Consider the following 18,225-nt stretch of genomic DNA (forward strand, 5'->3'; position numbering starts at 1 on the left):
ACATTTTGTTGGTTCTCTAAAGCATTGTGAACGTCAGGTTATTTTTGAGGTATTTTTCAAACTTAAATTTACAGCCCAATAGATCCTAGCTTTGGACTTGATTTTTATCAAGGAATTTTATTAAAATACTAGCCATCTTGTTAAAATTCATTAAACAGTTAATACTATAAAGTTTCCATATACAATCGAATTTATACTTCTATGGCATTACTAAAATATTACATAACAGGAAACTTTTTAAAACACATATTATAACACTAAGTATATGTTTGTATATTTGTTTTTGGTTAAATGACTGAAATCAGTCCTACCAACAAACCTTAACCTTATTGAGCTGTATCAACATTATTGTTATATAATATTACTATAACTATTTTGTACCAACCTCAGGGATTAGTACAAACTTAGTACACAATTAGTACACACTCATAAATGTCTTCTTGCTGCCGGCACAAATTTACCAAATATATTCCAGGGTAGTTTCACTATCATGAAGTTTCATTTGGCATTCAAATAATTTCGGTATGTACTTTAATTTATACAGGTTTATGTTGCTACAGGTGGGTACGCCATCTTGGTGCCACATTTTTGTTCATCGACTTTGTAATTTTCACAAAATTACTCCTACCAATTGCCATTTACAGAGGGCTAAGATGTTTACACATAGAAAATAGTTGTCAGGTACTGTATTGGCCCGATTGATCACGTAACAACTAGGAACTATTTTTTTAAACACAGTTATAACAGTGAGTATCAACTTATTGTAAAATTTTATAATTGAAGTTATTACGTATAATTTTTTTTTACCTTTTCTTTGCAGTGTAATTAAAAATAATACACTTCACATAAACAAGAAAACTTAATTATGAACTCAATCCATCACCATCACTTTGCCGCATCATGAAAATAAATAAGTTCTCACTTCAGATAATTTCTTGCTTAATAAGTTTAACCAATTTTGTACGGGACTTATACTACATTTCTTTATAGAGGGTTAATACTAATGTGGCTCTTTTGCAGCCTGGAGTTGCTGATAAGTCTTACAGACAGTGGCAAAGACGTATTGCATTTCGAGGAGGAGATAGGCCCTTTCTTGCTGAACTGGATGCCGGAAGTCACTCAGAAGGGATTGACTAAGGACTTTCTGGCTATGCTGGTCAATGTGATAAAGTTCAATGCAGCTCACATCGATGAGAATGTCCTCGACGGACTGCTTCAGTAAGTTAAATTTTTTTTTCTTCTGCATGCAAATACTTCACACACAATTTGCCTTGACACACTTTTTTTTCCATGTGTGTTTTGACTAGCATCGGAATCATTCAATCATGCAGTCACTTTTGATTCTTTACACTAAATATTTTAATAGTATCTGTATCATTGAGGCTGTAGTGGTCCAGTAAGTATTTGTTTCTCATTCAACCAGCCAGGCTGTGGAAGTAGTGTTGGATGACATTACTTGTATGTCATTCTCTGGTTGGCTCTTTTTTTAAATGTTATTTAGTTACTTTAAGCTATTAAAAATAATATGGTTTTAATGTTGTTGTATCTTTTATATGCAGTGTAATTAAAAATAATACAGCATGAGAGGGGAAGTGAAATACGTATCAGTGGGGCGTTGCCAAGGAGGTTTCAAAAATCTTGTGACCATTTGTTTTCAAGTGCTACCCTCTTTAAAAAATGTCCATTTAGATACGCGCAACAGTATCGTTACGAAGATTGATGTTTATAGAACATTGATGTGTGGCCGTGCAGAGTCTGCACTATTTATTTCCGTAAGACTCCCCCCTACTATCTGGCGCTGCTGGTCTGTTCCGAACAACACTTTTCCATCAAATTAAGCAACTCAACTCGCAAGATAATTTACTTGAACTATACCAGTATATATTTCAAATGCATTCTCACTGGATCATGTGCAGTTTAGAAGATTAACTACAAATCCTCAAAAGACGCAGTCACATGCAACCCGGACGAAAACTAAAATTGGGGCAGCAGCCAAAGTACAATTGTCATTGTCTATAGTCGGTCTCACGCTTAGTTTGCAGTATGAGAAAATGGCACCCACTCTTTCCAGATTAATACTACTGACTTGATAACATTAAATTATTTTTTTTGTATAAATCTAATAATTATAATAAGTTTTAATATTTTACTTTTTGTTCATTTTTTTAAGATATAAAATAGCCTTTTGATAGTAGTTTAACAGTTGCTTACATTTTGAAACAAGAAAAATATCAATTCTAAAAATCAATTATGATTTCACAGGCCAAACAAACTATTTGTAGCAGTCAGTCAGTATAAATAACAAGGCATTCCTTTAATTATATGATATGGTCATCAAACAGAGCTAATATCTGAAATATTAAATTGTATTAAAAAAATTCCATGACAAATCTATAATATAAAAATGAATAGCAAAATGTGTTGGTAAGCGCATAACTCAACAACGCCTGGACCAATTTGGCCAATTTTTTTTTTTAAATGTTCGTTGAAGTTCAAAGATGGTTTTTACGGCGAGAAAAATTTGAATAATTGCCGTAAAAACCCTAAAACCAACCCTTTTCTTTTTCCCATACAAACGTTTTCTAACTAAAACGAGCACTCATTGTTTAAACAATGTAGGTATGTTCCTAACGTCAAAGAGTCAATTTGCACTTTATTACCTCTGTACAAAGTTCAATCATATCTATCAAAACAGTGTGCGTTGGAGCACAGATAAACAAAAAAAATAAATAAACCGAAATCGAATAGTTCAATTTGGTCGGCTTCGCGATATTATTTCATTTGTTTTACTTTAAAATGCATCAGTTTTCAAGTCATTACATCAGTCAAACAAAACCAGCGTTACCAAAAGTATTTCATAAGTTTAAGTTTTTATTATTTCTTTTCCCTATTTTAAATACGGCTTGAAGGATTTGACTCCAAGTCATATCAAATTTAAAAAAATTTGAAACAACAACAAACTGTCAATGTCAGTGTTTTTTTTTTCTTGAATTTTAGGTTACCTACCCTAATGAGTTTGCTTTTGTCAACTTATACACGAAACAAATTCTTACCTATATAGTGTTTTGTGCAGTGTTTATTTACCTATGATCGCTGATTATTGCATGTGACCAAATAATCTATAATATAGATATGCCTCCTATTAGACGAATCAATTTAGGTAGAAGAACCCGAAATGCTACAAACCAAGCTAATTACCGATCTAATCATGCACTACAATGAAAATAAAAATTATTATGTTTCACATGATTAACAATAAAGAGATTACTTATTTTTTTATTTATCTTTTTATTTATATGTTTTATTTAATTATATTTCTTATTCACAACACCCTATCACCAGGGTGACGGTTCTGTTCAGGAGAATTTTTTGCCCCAAATATAAAATATGTAGGAACAAAAAAATGTCACATTACAAATCAGGATTTAATTAGGCAGTACAAAGTCTGCCCGGTCAGCTAGTGGTTAATAAAACCAAGATGGCATTTTTCATTTACATTGTCCTAGAAGTAAGAAAAAAATTATCAGTTGATGCATTTGATGAAATACGACGATAAAATGTATTTTAGCCTCAACCTCTGCAAAGTACATGTTTTTTTTGTCGCAATTTTATGGTGTGGCCGCCCGACCGTCAAGTAAGACGGTCATCGAATTCATGTCGAAAAATAAAGCAACATTGAGTTTGTTAAATTATTTTATTTATTTCAAACAGAACATTCCCGTACAGCGCGATGGAAATTCATGAAATAAACCCCTGTTGGCTGTAGTCGGAAATACAGCCTACCCTGTTTTTTTTATTTTTTCCCCAGGAGCACCTGCTTCTTGTGCTCGTGGAGCAGCTCACAGCCCGTGGTGCTGGAGGGCCTGCAGGTTCTGGACGCATTCGTCTGCTACAGCAACCTCCCCGTGCAGTCCCTGACGCCCTTCATCATCGCCCTGTGCCGGACCGTGAACGTCGAGGCCTACTGCCAGAACAGCTGGAAGGTGACGGTCCCCCCACCTCGCGAAGCTAGCCGCCGACACGTTGGGGCATGTTCTGGGAACTGGGTCTGATCACGTAAACGGAGACGAACGTCCCGGAACATTTTCACTGTCGCATCCGCTGCTTCCTCAATGCACAGAAATGTGACGTACGGCAACCAGTAAGATTGCATTTCAAGGTTACGAATTTTAATTAAAAAATATATATTATGCTTCAAGATCTTACCATCGGTAGGATTTACATTTATAATAAAAAAAATGACAAAGTAATTTTAGATCCTAGATATTCTTGTACTTGAAAATAGAACGTAAATAAACATGGCTACCACCGCAGCCAAGTACATACTCTGCTTGTACTGGTCGCATGAAGCAGTGTAAACTTAAGAGCTCAGGATTGCCGAGCTAATCCGTACAGGTCCGTCTCCATCTGCGTGCTATTATAGGAACTCTGTTCTGGGAGATCCGCTTTCGGTTATGTGATCTGTCTTCGTGTAAATGTAGTTTCATGTGTCTGCATTACTATTAGGCTACCAAAAAGTAAATATAAAATCACACCTTTATTTTAAATATTCATTTCACCCTATCACGTATGTTGTAAATAATTATTTACTTATTTTAATTTTTGATATATGTTTCTTATTTTATGATTTATTTCTTCAGTCTGGATCTACATGTTCTGTATTATCTTTTGGTAAAAAACGTCTACTTGGATTTCTGAGTAGTCACATTATTATTAAGTTAATTGTGTAGTCAGATAGGATGTATATAACCAAAAAGCATGTGTAAAAATGTTTAGTTTTTAGGTTCTTATATTTGGGGTTATTTCATTACATCATAGTTGCATGTAGAAAGCAAATTTTTTGTTCCTACTGCATGGCAATGTTGATAATGAAAAAAACATTGAGTTAATTTTTAATTTTTTTTATTAAAAAAGCTTATTGTTTTAAAATTAAAGGAAAAAAAATCAACTATATTCTTTTATGTGACTTTAAATGACACCTATTTGTAATTTCGTAAGAGATCATTTTGTCTGTTCTTAACTCGCTGTTATCAAGTTGACATATGTGTATATGTATGTATATTATTTCAATAACATAAAGCAATATTTTAAAATGTTTTAAGTTTCAAGTCCTTAGATTTGAAGTTGTTGTCATTAGGTTGTTATTACTTGAAAGAAGCAAATATTTGGTTCCTGCTGCATGGTAAGGTCTGTAATCAAATTTTTTTTTTTGAGTCTGTATTGCTTTCATAGCTTTTGAAGGAAGAACTTGACCATTCCTTGTAATAGTCTTTCGAACTGACAGCTGTTTGTAATACCCTGAAAGATCAGTTCATGTTGTTTTCTTAATGTCTGTCCAGTATTTGCGCGTGTGTTCAATACAGAAATAGTCGTAAAATGTCTCGACACTCGAGGTATGTAATTCGAGCTGCCAGTGCGCGAGTGGGACGTGGTCGTCGGTGGGTCGGCAGATAATGAGGAACCTCCTGGGCACTCACCTGGGGCACTCGGCGCTGTACACCATGTGCCGCCTGATGCAGGACGTCTCCTCGTGGCCGGACGTGGTCCTGCTGCGCGGCGCCGTGTTCTACATCAACATGGCGCTGTGGAGCGACAAGAGGATAGGGACCCTCCAGTACACTGCCACCTCCGTGCTGCCGTCCATTCTTGCTGTTAGTATTATGAGTAGGCTTCTGCGAATACCTACCCCCTCCCTTCCCCCCCAACTCAAATCAAATTTAGACTCGAATATCAAAATATTCAAAACATTGAATATTTTTCTAATCATATTTTAACATACAGAGAAATTTTTTTTTTCCCACACTTCTCAGAAGTTCAAGCGAAATTTGTCCAAAATACAGTAAAATAAAAAAGAGAGTAATATAGATGCAACCATTACAAAGAAGTGTAAAGTATAAAGGAAACCTAAGCAATGCAAATTTCTTAAACCAGTAAATTTAATGTTTGAAAGTTGTTTTGTTGATCTGGTTGTATACATAACTTATAATATTATTAATAATTGTAAATTATCATATTTAAACTATAAAACAATTTGTGAATAATGTTGCAGTACAAATCTATATTTTTCAATAAATCATCTTAGCCTCATAGATGTTACTTTTTTTTTTTTTTTTTTCAATAATTATTTTTTTGTGATTGTGTTTGACACTGTGTATGCCAATTTAGAAAAATATGAGATGGTTTTGCTGGTATTCCAACCTAAATTGCTACAGTGAGAATGTGAATCCATTAAAAAAAGTATATAACTCCGTATTAGTAAATTATCCACATGTACGTAATTTAAGTTCATTACCCTTGAATGGCTGTAGTAAATGTTTATTTAGTTTATAATGAAACAGACTTACTAATTCTTAGGAAACTTCTCAGATATAATTTCTAATGAAAGGACCTGCATTTCAGTACATGTTTGCCTAATGATATTTAGTTTAACCAGTTTAGCAACATTTTAATGTGTGTCAAGTTTACATGCACTTTTTAAATATATGTATTTTTTGCTTTCATCCAACCATTCTTCATTAAAACCGAACCTTTATTATTGGTAGACACACATCCGATTACAGCACTATCTAATAACAATTTTTATTGTGAATTATAGAGTGTGTGTTTGAGGCCTAGGATGTTATGTGATTTATGCAATGAGGTAATAAATATAGTTAACCTTGCTTTGGTTGCATTGGGTTTAATTCTAGCATAACCATAGAACTCTGCTGGATGAGAAGATCAGATATTCAATCATAGAGTTAGCTTTTAATTTGCACAATTAGTTAAAATTGCTTGTTCGTTAGGGCATTGATGATTTTAGAATTTAGAGTTCATTATGATGTGTTTTTGGTCATTTCTGTAATTCCATAGCATTACTTAAAATATTCTTTTATATTTAATTCTATGCCATAATATTTTTGTGTACTACGTTTAAGTAAGTCAGATTTTCCATTAGTAATAATTTATTGTTGAGTATAATGATTTTAGATTTTAATTACTAATGAATACTGTATGTAGAAAATTTGAATTACTATATGAATTGCAAATAAAATGAGCATAACAAAGTAGATAAACTTGTAAATTTTTATGTATGTCCTTAGGTGCTGAGTTGTGAAAACTTATTTGTTTCGTATGAAGTCATGCTTGGTATTCAGAGTTTAGTAGAGAAGTATGGACTGGAACTTAGAGATCCATCATGGGATATTGTACTCTCCATTATTGAAGCTATTATCGAGCAGATTGGTGAGTACCTCAGTTGGCCTCATTCTCCTTTTGTGTGTATACCGAGTCAGTACTTTGATTTAATTGCTAAATTGTTTCTGCCATAACTACATCATTAATTTTCACTCGACTTTGCTATAATGAACAAGCTAAGTACTTATATTTTATTTGTGTTAGTATTTTTAAAATTCATTTTTTGTTTTTATATGGGTGACTATACAAATTTGTTTTGCAAGCAGGAATCCAGTCTAGTTTAAAAAAAAATTATATTTTTTTTATAGTTTTAAGAAAATTTTTAATAGATTTGTAGACACTGAGAATCATAATACAAACAGTAATAAACAAAAGGAAGCACAATAAGAATATGAAGAAACATTCATAACTTTTTGTTGCTGTGTTTGTACAAATTTAGTTACCAGAATTAGTTATTAATACTTTTCATTAGGCAACAGTACTTCCAAGTGCAGAAAACATGGAAAGAAAATCTGCTTAGTTACTTCTCTGTCTCTTATGTTAATCTGTGGTAAAATCCATCTTATGTCCGTAATTATGATTAAACATTGCAAGTAAAAAAAGTTTTCAAAATTATCTCCTAAAATTTCAATAGTATGTGGAATTGTAAGGTTGATATTTGGAAATATTATGCTAGTAGCTACAGCTAGTTGTAAGATTTTATGGTTCACACATGGTCATGGTACGATTGGTTTAATGTGTAATCTCATTGTAGTCATTCCAGGGAACAAAATAAAAAATAGTAACTGCAGTATTGCAGGGGCTGTAAATACTTTTTGTTTACATAGTTAATGATTTTCTTAAAACATTTTTTTTAGGTTTGGTTTGTTGATTGTAAGAAACTGCAATCACAAAAAGTTATGCAGCTGTCAACATCAACTGGTTTTCATTATTGTTGTTGTTATCACAAATTGTTAAATAGTTCTAGTACTAGTAGTTTTTTAGTGCTTTCTATTAATTTATAAAAATTATCTTTTCGGAATTACTACCTATTGTGATGTGCTGGTTAAAGTGGTAATAATTTTCAGTACCACTAATGTACATATTTATGTTTGTTACTTTATAAGAATGATTAGCTTATTAGAAAATGCTACCACTAATTATACTAAAAAAAATGTTTAAAAAAACTAGTGACAAAATTTTTGCTACAATAAGTTAGCATGGCTTCCATCCTGCAATTTCTTTTAAATGTTACATGTAATTAAGATGATTTTTTGATTGGTAACTGTAGTAGTCATGGTATTCATTTTATAGAAGCACCTCTTCAAGACAATGAAAAAGTGGTAAATCAGCTGTCAGTAGCTACTCATGTTTACGAGACTGTGAACACCATAGAACATCTGATTGAACAGAGGAAGTTCTGGGGCTCAAAGAGAAGAGTGTTTGAACTTATTGAGAGATGTGCACCATCACTTCCCGTAAGTATATTTACATTGGTCTTATCACAATTTAAGCTAGCTTTAGTGTTGAGTCAATTCATATTCTGGAATCGACGATTCCATCGATTCCAATGGCATCGAAGGATTCAGAAATCTAATTTTTTTGGAATCTAAGCATCTTGTGGGGTGTAAAAAATTACCCCGTGCGGGGGCAAACAGCCCACGTCCATCTCTACCTGCACCGCCAGTTACAAGCATTGTTTTTCAACACCGCTAACCTTGACTTCGCCAAGGCTACTTGCGTAAACGCGGTAGAGACGCAAAACTAAATTACAAGTTTGATTGGGTGTGCAGTAGGTTATTGCAGCGTTCAAACCAATTACATTATATGCAAACATTTAAATTTATTCCCGATAAATTAGAATACTACAGACAAATGGAATAAAATATATAAAAAAAGACATAAAATTTACAAATGCTATACGTGACGCCCGGCCGTAGCGATCACGTTACCTGCGGCACAAAAACCTTGCCATCGCATAATTCTAAGTCTGTCCTTCATCGCTGCGCGAGGGAGGGGGGGGGGGGGGGGGGGGAGAGTCCACACGAAATCTTGGCTACCGTCCCAAAAACAACCTCTTCTTTCACCATTAATAAATTAAAGTTTTACTTACATTGGTGCTCGCCGTGCCGTAGAAATTTACCAAACTGTAGCGCCTCGGGTACCCGGGCTGTAGACTGGCCGTAGATGACCATGTTGCACAGTCAAATGGCGCTGGTCGACGCACTTCGGGGCGTGGTGGATTAACACTCGCGACTTGCGAAAAAGTTTAAAATCGTTGATGCGAAATACGTTGCCGTACATTCCAAATTATCAAAAATATAATGCAGCTGATGCGGGCCGCGGCAGCGATAACTCCGCGTAGCAGTGTCCATGGTTAACCGTTCATACCGAAAAGTGGGTCGTGTCCCAACTCCCTTGCACGGAGTTACCCTGGGATCCCATATTCACAACTGACCCGCCGTCGGTCAACGCCCGCAAGCTTCTTTCGACTAGACTGCCCACAGTCCAAACTGTCCGCTCGCCGCATTCGTCACACTCCCGTGACGTCATCCACCTCCCTCCGCTAATTTCCCCCCCTCTCATGCGTGGACAAGTCCATTCAGCAGGGGTCAATGGCCGCACGGTAAACCACAGTACTTGATTAAATATTAACTAAAACTAGTAAAGACATATAAAAATAAATATGAAAACATTACTTAAAAAAAATTACGTTATAATTATAATTAAACATAATAAACACTAAACATAATCACATGAGAAGTGTGTCAATCTCAACAGTGATCTCATACTTTGTGTGTTTCATTCCAAATTTTGTCAAGAGATATTTTCTTAGTGTTACCTAATAGCTTTAAAAAGTCATGCAATTGTTATTAATTATGTTAGATACCATTTGGTTAATATCGTGAAATATTAAGGGCCCCCACCTACAGGATGTGCATAGCTTTAGAAGAAACTACGCAATTTGAAAACTACTCAAGATTTCCCAGTGGTATCTGTTTGGAAAAAAAAAACGTTAAAGAATACGCTGAGGAAGGATGAGTAGTTCATTTTCTGTATGTCATTTTTGAGAACAATAATCGTTTAAATGTTTGCCCGGCACAGATTTTTGAAACCATTCAAGGGAGTTCTATTCAGCTTTACCTTCATTTCTCCACCATATATTCATATGGTTTCCACTCATATCTCATTCTTTACCTATGCATGACAAGAAGACTGCATGCCACCTTACGCTTAGAGGCGATACCGCACTAGAAACCCCAGACGAAAGTGGCACTTATCATCCTGCCTCACTAACATGACTGCAACTTTGACCAGACGGGCTCCTCAAACCAAAGTAATGCCACTTGTTCAGCCGCGTGGCGACAGTGATGTTCTGCACCGCAGGAGATCACAGTGCTTCGGCTGATTGACTACCTGTCCCCGTCCTTCACCCCGATATCCCCGGAGTGGATCCACCGGTTGGGACAACTGGTGGAGCGCTACTTCAAGCAGGACAAGAGGACAAACGTGCGGGTCAAAGCCCTCAAGGTCCTGTCGGACGTCTTGCGCATTAACAGGTTAGCAGGCTTGCCATCCTAAGTCACAGAGTGTCTACAGGTCACGAAAGTCACGAATAAAGTCCCGAGGTAAACAGTCAAGCCCCTATCACAGCAGGTACGGATGGTTCTGTGGAAGAATTAGCAGGGTGCTGGCCGTTTTCATGAAAGATTTTGTAATCTGTCGTGTACAAATTTCTGGGGAAGATTTCGTAGAAGTTGGAAATTTTACCTAACCAGAATGAAGTGTTGGGAGTGCCCCTAGTGTTACAAACTGTAATAATATTTTGGAGGGATTGAAGTTTTCTTGATTATTGATTTGAAACACAGTAAGTAGGTATATGGTCTGTTGAAGCAGACAGTTATGAGAAACATCCTTGTTTATACAATACAAAAAAAGTATTAACTACCATAACAAAACCATTCGCACAAGCTACGTTTACACCAGTCACAATTCTGTGTGTCATAATTTCTTTCATATAAACATCCATACCTGCTGCCATGAAGGCTTGGCTAGTGGTGTTGCTGGAAGCTTATAGCGGAAACTGTATGAAACCTTCCATCGTGCGGTGCAGGTTTAACTGTGCAGGAAGTCACTAAACTGTAATTTCCAACAGGCTTTTGCCAAGTTGCATTATGTTTTTAATAATCTCCTTTCGGTTTAAATATAAATTGTTGGGTACTCTCATTGAAAAAGTTTTACCTATCCAACATAAAAATTGGCATGTTCTTGAGAATATACAGTGTACTTCTTGTTAAAGTTAATTTGGCTTCTAAATGAAAAACTACCAAGTGATAATAAAAGTTATAATAAAATTTAATTAAATTGTATTGAAACAGACCTGCAATTAGTTCACCAGGTATTTGTAGACACCATGGATAATCATCACACAAGTCTTTTCCAAATAAAAAATTAAATTTTGATAAATGAAAAGGTTTTGAAATTAGAGCCCTATCTGTCATTATATGATCTTTTTCATTTAAATGTTATATGCAGAAAAATATTTCATAGAATCAGGTGTTTTTAACTCAATAATGTTAAAAAATATGGTCACTGGTTTGAAATTATATGAAAATTATTGTACACTTTTGTTTTGTTTTTGAATTTAATAAGTAATTGAAGCATTTTGAGGCAAAAAGATCTAAATGCCAAAAAAAATTTGAAATGGGAATTTTTCCTGCAAATTTCTTCCACCATTTCATTGTAACTTAAATGTGAGATGGTAGATTGTGTTGGCTTTAACAACTTTAGTCCATTTCCCTCGAAGTGATCATTTTAACACAAACTTGTATTTGCACTTAAATTACTGTGCCCTGAAATGCTTCAATCATCAAAGAAATACAGGTACGTTACGCTGTAACATTTTGGTTCTCAAAATCTGCAATCGAGTAATAGTTTCTTGAACATTGGTTGGACTAGTTAAAAATATAAAAATGTTCACCTGGATTTGTTTCCCAGTCCTGTCTACGAGGACGACTTGATTGAACGCATTGTGACTCCGCACTTCAATCACATTGAGTCTGACCCGGACATCAAAGTGAGGATTGCTGCTGCAGAGCTGTTGGCAGACTTGTGCTTCACGTGTGAAACCAAGCGATGCATAGAGATAATGGACATCCTCGAGAAGGTGAGTGAGAAAAAGCTTTTCACACACTTATCTAATTATTTCTTGTTAGGAAAATATTAGTAATTTATACTGCAGTATAAATACAGTGAAGTACAGCTAATCTGAAAATCCTGCTGATCTGAATGAGTTTAGGGTAAAAGGAAATATAAAATTTTAGTGAAATTTTTAAATAATAAAAATGATAAAAAGAGAATATAACTATAAACATGTATAGTATGTTATCATAATTTTAATTCAACTTTGTGTAAATGTGTGCATGTTTATTGTTTATTTAGAATGTTTGTGATAAGCAGTTTTGAGCTTATAGTTTCCAATGTAGTTTACATAATTTTATTTTGTATTTTATGTTTACCTACTTTATTATTTTTGTATTTAATTGTCCAGTGTTAGTGGTTTTTATATAATGTTATTTCTTGTTTTGTTGAGATACCTTTAACAAGACATGGATTTTCTCGAGATGTCTCACTGCTGGTAGTTCATCTCATCTCTTTGACAAGATGCACATTCCAAGACTCTTAGGACTGTTTGTGTGGATGTCAAAATTTATAAATAAATAAAATAAATGAGCTGTCATATATTCTTTCTTTTACAAAATTACTGTCTATAGTGTGTGAAAGTGTAGTTTTTTCCCTGGCACTATGTTAATGTGTACTGTAGCCATGTGGGTTGTCATTGCCAGATCATGAACAGGCCCTTCGAGCAGTACCCGGAAGTGGTGGTGACCAGCGAAGCTGACGTGAAGGACGTGAAGACGGTCGTCGAAGGACTCATCAGGATCCTCAAGGAGAAGCTGTACCACCTGCCGTCGTCGCACGCCCTCAGGGCCTACAAGCTTCTGGTGTCTCACCTGGAGGCGCACTACCGCAAGCCGTCCGTGCTGGAGTACATCAGCAGCATTCGTTACAGCGTGAGTGCGGTTTTCATTGTCAGTGGGCTGTGGAGTGCCCCAAATTTTTGTTTCAGGTTTTTGTTTCCTTTAAAATACTTCACCTGAAACAAGCTTTTGAAATGTTTTTATTATGTTTAATTATGTTTTGTTTTGAAATGAAACTTGTTTACAGCTGGTAGTGTAAGTCAAGGTTAAGACTCATCAGAGCATAACTAATGAAGTAGTGGGACAATTGTGTAAAACTCGTTGCAGGTTTTCCGTCACCATGTTTGCTTCAATTGTGAACCTCCAATATGTAGCCTGCTTTATTGTTTAGTTTTATTTTCAGGTGTGAAGTTTCGCTTCTGACGGGGGGGTGGTGACCATGTTCCTTGTGTGCGCAGGTATTTGAGTGCTTCCTGCAGATGCGGGCAAACGCCCAATACAAGCTGGGGTTCCCGCACCCGGAGTCGAGGAAGGTGCGCTTCAGCCCGTACCTGGCGGTGGACCACAAGGACGGCGAGCGGGCGGGGGGCTCCAGCTCCCCGCCCCCCTCCAGCCCCGCCCCCTCGTACCCGCTCTGCACCGTCACCCACGTGTCGCTGCTGCAGGCCTGCAAGCTCTTCATCAAGTGCCTCAAGCAGGAGAAAGGTGCGAGCGCTGCCCCGGCTCAGTCGTTAAATGCCTTGAAGAGCTTACTGGATTGTGTTTTAAGTTGGTATCTTTTTTATCTGAGATTCATTTCAAAAGTAGTGTTCGGATTAGTGCAGATGCACTGCAAGGAAAAAAACCTTTTAGAAGATAAAAGAGAGGCTGTCACCTTGGAAAAGTAAGAAATTTTACCATGTTCTGTGGTCCTTTGTAGTAGTGATCAAAAAGTAGAAACAAGATTTATGGTTTAAGTTTTAGTCCAATTTCATTTTTAAAACGTTGGATTTCGGTGGAATTTTTTTATTTTTATAAAAGCTGTTTTGTAATACTTATTCCACCAAATAGGGGTAAAATTTATATGCTTAATTTTCACTGTAAAATAATTTTTATTAAATTGGTCTAAAACAGATACTTTAATACAAGGAAAAAATTAGCGAAAATTTATGTTATGAGATTGATTCATAAGAATTATATAATTTAATTTTTCTGATCCATGCATTTTGGTATAATTTTTTGTCTGGAAATTTTATTTGTCTGGAAACTATTGTATGCTTGTATAAGATCTGGAAACTATTGTATTCTTGTATAAAAACTCGCAATAATAACGCTAATGTTTACAGATTGGAAAGTTCTCGGTCTTATCCTGCAAGAAGTTCCTCAGGTGATGAAGAACAAAGCTCTCATCTTGTCGCGACACGGAAATGAGATTGATTTGTTGGCGAGTGCCCTTTGTGCCATGGTATGTGTATGTCATTACTTAAATTTTTCCGTGCCTTTTGTTATTTTGTGACCAGTTGTATTTTTTGCACAAGTATACAAGATTTGATTTTGCCCCTGTGCATACCGATGTGAGACAAATTTAATTCCATTCAGAAAAAGTAAAACATAAATTCAGAGGTGAACCTCTGGCAGACTTAAGCGGTTTAAGTAAAAATGTTGAAAATGTTTTTGAATGCCTTAGTAAATTTTATACATGTTGGTTCATAACTTAATTTAATAATTTTTTTAATTTCTTTACAGCATCAGTAATTTAAAGAACCAAAAGGAATTTAAAACCTTACTTTTAAAAACTTATAATCTTATTTTATTTTGTTTGTTAATGTTTTTGTACATGTATGTATTTTTTCCTGACGAATTAGCATCTGAAGTTTCTGGGTTGAATTCAGACTCACCCCTGAATGTTTAAAATGAAATTATGAAATTACATATATTGTTTGCTAACGAACAATTTTCTGCAGTAGACGTGTTTGTTCAGGTGAGCGACAAAACCCTGGGGCTGCCGGACACGCTTCGCAACGTGCCTGCCAAGTTCACGCGCTCGGAGTTCCACTCGTACGTGCTGCCGGTGCTGGCGTCGCTGGCCTCGTACCACGGCTACCTGGAGTCCGGCCACCAGCAGAGGCTGATCAAGTGCCTGGAGTTCGGGCTGGTGTCCCGCTGCGCCCGGCAGTGCATCGTCGCGCTCACCATCTGCGCGCTGGAGATGCGCGACGCCATGTTCAAGCTGCTGCCGGAGGTGCTCCTGAACCTCTCCAAGATATCCGCGACGGTGCACATCGCCATCCCTCTGCTCGAGTTCCTCTCCAGTGAGTGGCAGCCGTTGTCTCGGACCGGCGGTCTCCAGTTAACATTTCAGACAGCATTTTGTACATCCATATTTAAAAAGGATGCCATATTTACTGGATTATAGTGGGGACAAAATTTTATGTTAATTTACGATAAATCAAAAATGGCAGTGGATTCACCATACCACACAGAAATAAGTAAAGTCATTAAATAAAACAACAAAAAAAAAGTTATACAACCAAAATTTTATCAGTCAACATCTATATCCAGTGAATGCCGTTATTTTAAATATATATATATTTTTTATATTTACGGACAGGGCGTATCGTCGAAAATTAATTGTGTTTACCAACTAGCATATCTCATATCACCTTAATTTATATTACAAGTTTGCTATGTACAAAACACACAAAGACGCATTAATTAATTTTCTTAGTGATTTTGCCTTAACGTTTTTTAGGGATGTGCTAAAGTGACTTTATCCACACGAAAAGAAAGTGAAAGAAAATTTATCAAGTTTCGCGAAAGTGAAACGAAAATGAATTTTTCTATGAGATAAATATATTCTTAACGAAAGTTAAGCGAAATTTTTTAATTAACAAAGAAAAAAAGTGCCCCAAAATTTGCTCTTCAGTAATAAATTCTATTACATAAATCATTTTTGTACCTTTTGATGTATATATAAATATTACTATTTAATATAGTCAACATCCGCCCTAGACCACACAACACAGCCCCATGTCACTCGTAAATTTCAAGAATCAATCCAGATCTTTCAGCGCACAGACTATTTCCTTTACAGTTGTAATGTCGCAGTCTATGATAATATATTTATCACGTGCATGGTACTGATGAAAAAACACGTGACTACTGCGGAACGGCCGTCATCTTGCACCACTGTCACACATGGCTAGCTCAGGAAGCTGTAAACCAGGCAAGGGACATGGTCAAAACAAAACATAACAAATGGTTGCTGCCAAGTGACTTGTTGACCTTTTTGTCTAATTGGCTGTATATTATGAGGATTTTATATGCCAGTCAGAGTATGTAAATTTTAAATAAAGCAGACGACAATGTTTTTGTTTGGCTGTGCGCGAATAAAAGTAGGTACGTTCTTTGTTTATGTGTATACGGTAAATACTAAATAGTGTACTAACAGTTCTGGAATGTATGTTTTACGAATATAGTACCTACACTACTGTTTGAAAGCAAATGAATCAGGTAATTTTTCAAATATTGCATGATTTTGTTTTGATACCTAGGCCTACTGTAATCACGGTTGAATTTTGTTTACTTTATCTGCCATGTTTGTTCAAATTATGATTTTACCGTATTTTCATTAACGTGAGTTTTTTTCATCACCACGTAAATTAATCTTAATGGAAATCTTTTTTCTAATTAATGTCTTTATATGATTTGCATATGTTATTACATTATTAGTAGAGACACGGAAATTTCGCGAATCGCGATATCGCGAAATAACACCGCAATTTACCTTAATTCGCGACAAAACACCGAAATCGCACAGCATCGAGAAATAAAACTGATGATAATGAATTAGACCACCCATGCAAGACATCGCGAAAAACAAGTAAACACGACGTTGACGGCACATCGCCATTTTTCTAAGTTCCAACATGGCCGCTTTGTAGTAATGAAAGTAAATAATGATTTACAGTATTCCCGTCACGTAATCATGACAATTTGAAACGAAAGCAGTAATTGCAATCATAAACTAATTAAAAAGAGAAAAATGTACCTGAGCATCAACACAAAGTTAATAAAAATACCGGCGATGTTTTCAACACAATATAGCTGCCATGATTTTCAACCCACTTCTTTGCTGCAAACTGTCGCCTTACAGCTGTATTTACACATTAATCTTGTAGAGAAATATAAATTTTTAATTCTTCCTTTCATGTTGAACGGTTAACAACCTCATGCTTTCAACTACGTTTGACTGGCTTGGCAACCTACTCGTTAGAGCTGTAGCAAACCGTATGTATACGGTACTGAGTAACGGGTGCGCCATCTAGTATCGAGAAACGAAACGATACACACGGCTGGATTTCGTTACTCGCATTTTTCGTATGTTTTACGCATGCGCGCGCATATTCGATGAATTTACGTTACAAAGAACGATGTTTGTTTATTAAGTAAAGTGTAATATGGAAATTTGTCGTCCAAGTTTTTTTACTGTTTATAAGATAGTATTTTTTACAAATTACAAATATGTATGATATTGTTCTTTATTATCGCGTATTTTCAGGTTTTTTTTTTTTGTTTTTATCTTAAAAGAGATAATATAATAAAACCGCTCTAATGAGATTTAATTGTTTCTTGGTTAACAAAAACTGTTAATTATCAAATATTGTTAATTGTTTATATTCTATTTATTATTATTTACGTGACGTCATACTGTACGCGTACGCAATACGACTCGATTCGTTGCTGCAACATAACATAGCATGTTATGCGGTATCAGAAGTAACGAGTAACGTAGCGACACGATAGTAACGAGTACTCGGCAGCACGCTAGGCGGCACCGGGCCGTGCCGAGGCAGCGCGCTAGGCGACACCGGGCCGTGCGGAGGCAGCACGCTAGGCGACACCGGGCCGTGCCGAGCTGTTTCAAGCCTACAATTTTTATTTGCCAATAGTGTTGACTTTAGAGTGCAGTATATGCCCTGCCACTATTATTTAGCCAAGCGAAACTTGTAGGTCATAAAACCATTCTCAAAAGTTAAAGTAAACATGAAAAACTAAAACAGCGAAATAAAACCAAAATTTGATTTTTTCAAAACGAAATTTAAGGAAA

The 18,225-nt window shown here is 35.7% G+C and overlaps 1 protein-coding gene across 7 annotated transcripts in view; it reads left to right on the plus strand.

Moving 5' to 3' along the window:
• Window positions 1–18,225, plus strand: part of LOC134537694 (tuberin) — a 60,696-nt gene that overhangs the window by 11,184 nt on the left and 31,287 nt on the right. For all 7 annotated transcript variants that reach the window (XM_063378412.1, XM_063378413.1, XM_063378415.1 and 4 more), the window contains 11 exons: window positions 1,021–1,218; window positions 3,809–3,983; window positions 5,451–5,651; window positions 7,083–7,224; window positions 8,470–8,633; window positions 10,543–10,715; window positions 12,154–12,322; window positions 13,002–13,229; window positions 13,595–13,841; window positions 14,462–14,580; window positions 15,097–15,427. In XM_063378412.1, the coding sequence (XP_063234482.1) occupies window positions 1,021–1,218; window positions 3,809–3,983; window positions 5,451–5,651; window positions 7,083–7,224; window positions 8,470–8,633; window positions 10,543–10,715; window positions 12,154–12,322; window positions 13,002–13,229; window positions 13,595–13,841; window positions 14,462–14,580; window positions 15,097–15,427 (2,147 nt within the window). The remainder of the gene's footprint in view (window positions 1–1,020; window positions 1,219–3,808; window positions 3,984–5,450; window positions 5,652–7,082; window positions 7,225–8,469; window positions 8,634–10,542; window positions 10,716–12,153; window positions 12,323–13,001; window positions 13,230–13,594; window positions 13,842–14,461; window positions 14,581–15,096; window positions 15,428–18,225) is intronic.

The sequence above is a fragment of the Bacillus rossius genome, chromosome 12 (genome assembly GCF_032445375.1).
Source record: "Bacillus rossius redtenbacheri isolate Brsri chromosome 12, Brsri_v3, whole genome shotgun sequence".
Lineage (NCBI taxonomy): Eukaryota > Metazoa > Arthropoda > Insecta > Phasmatodea > Bacillidae > Bacillus > Bacillus rossius.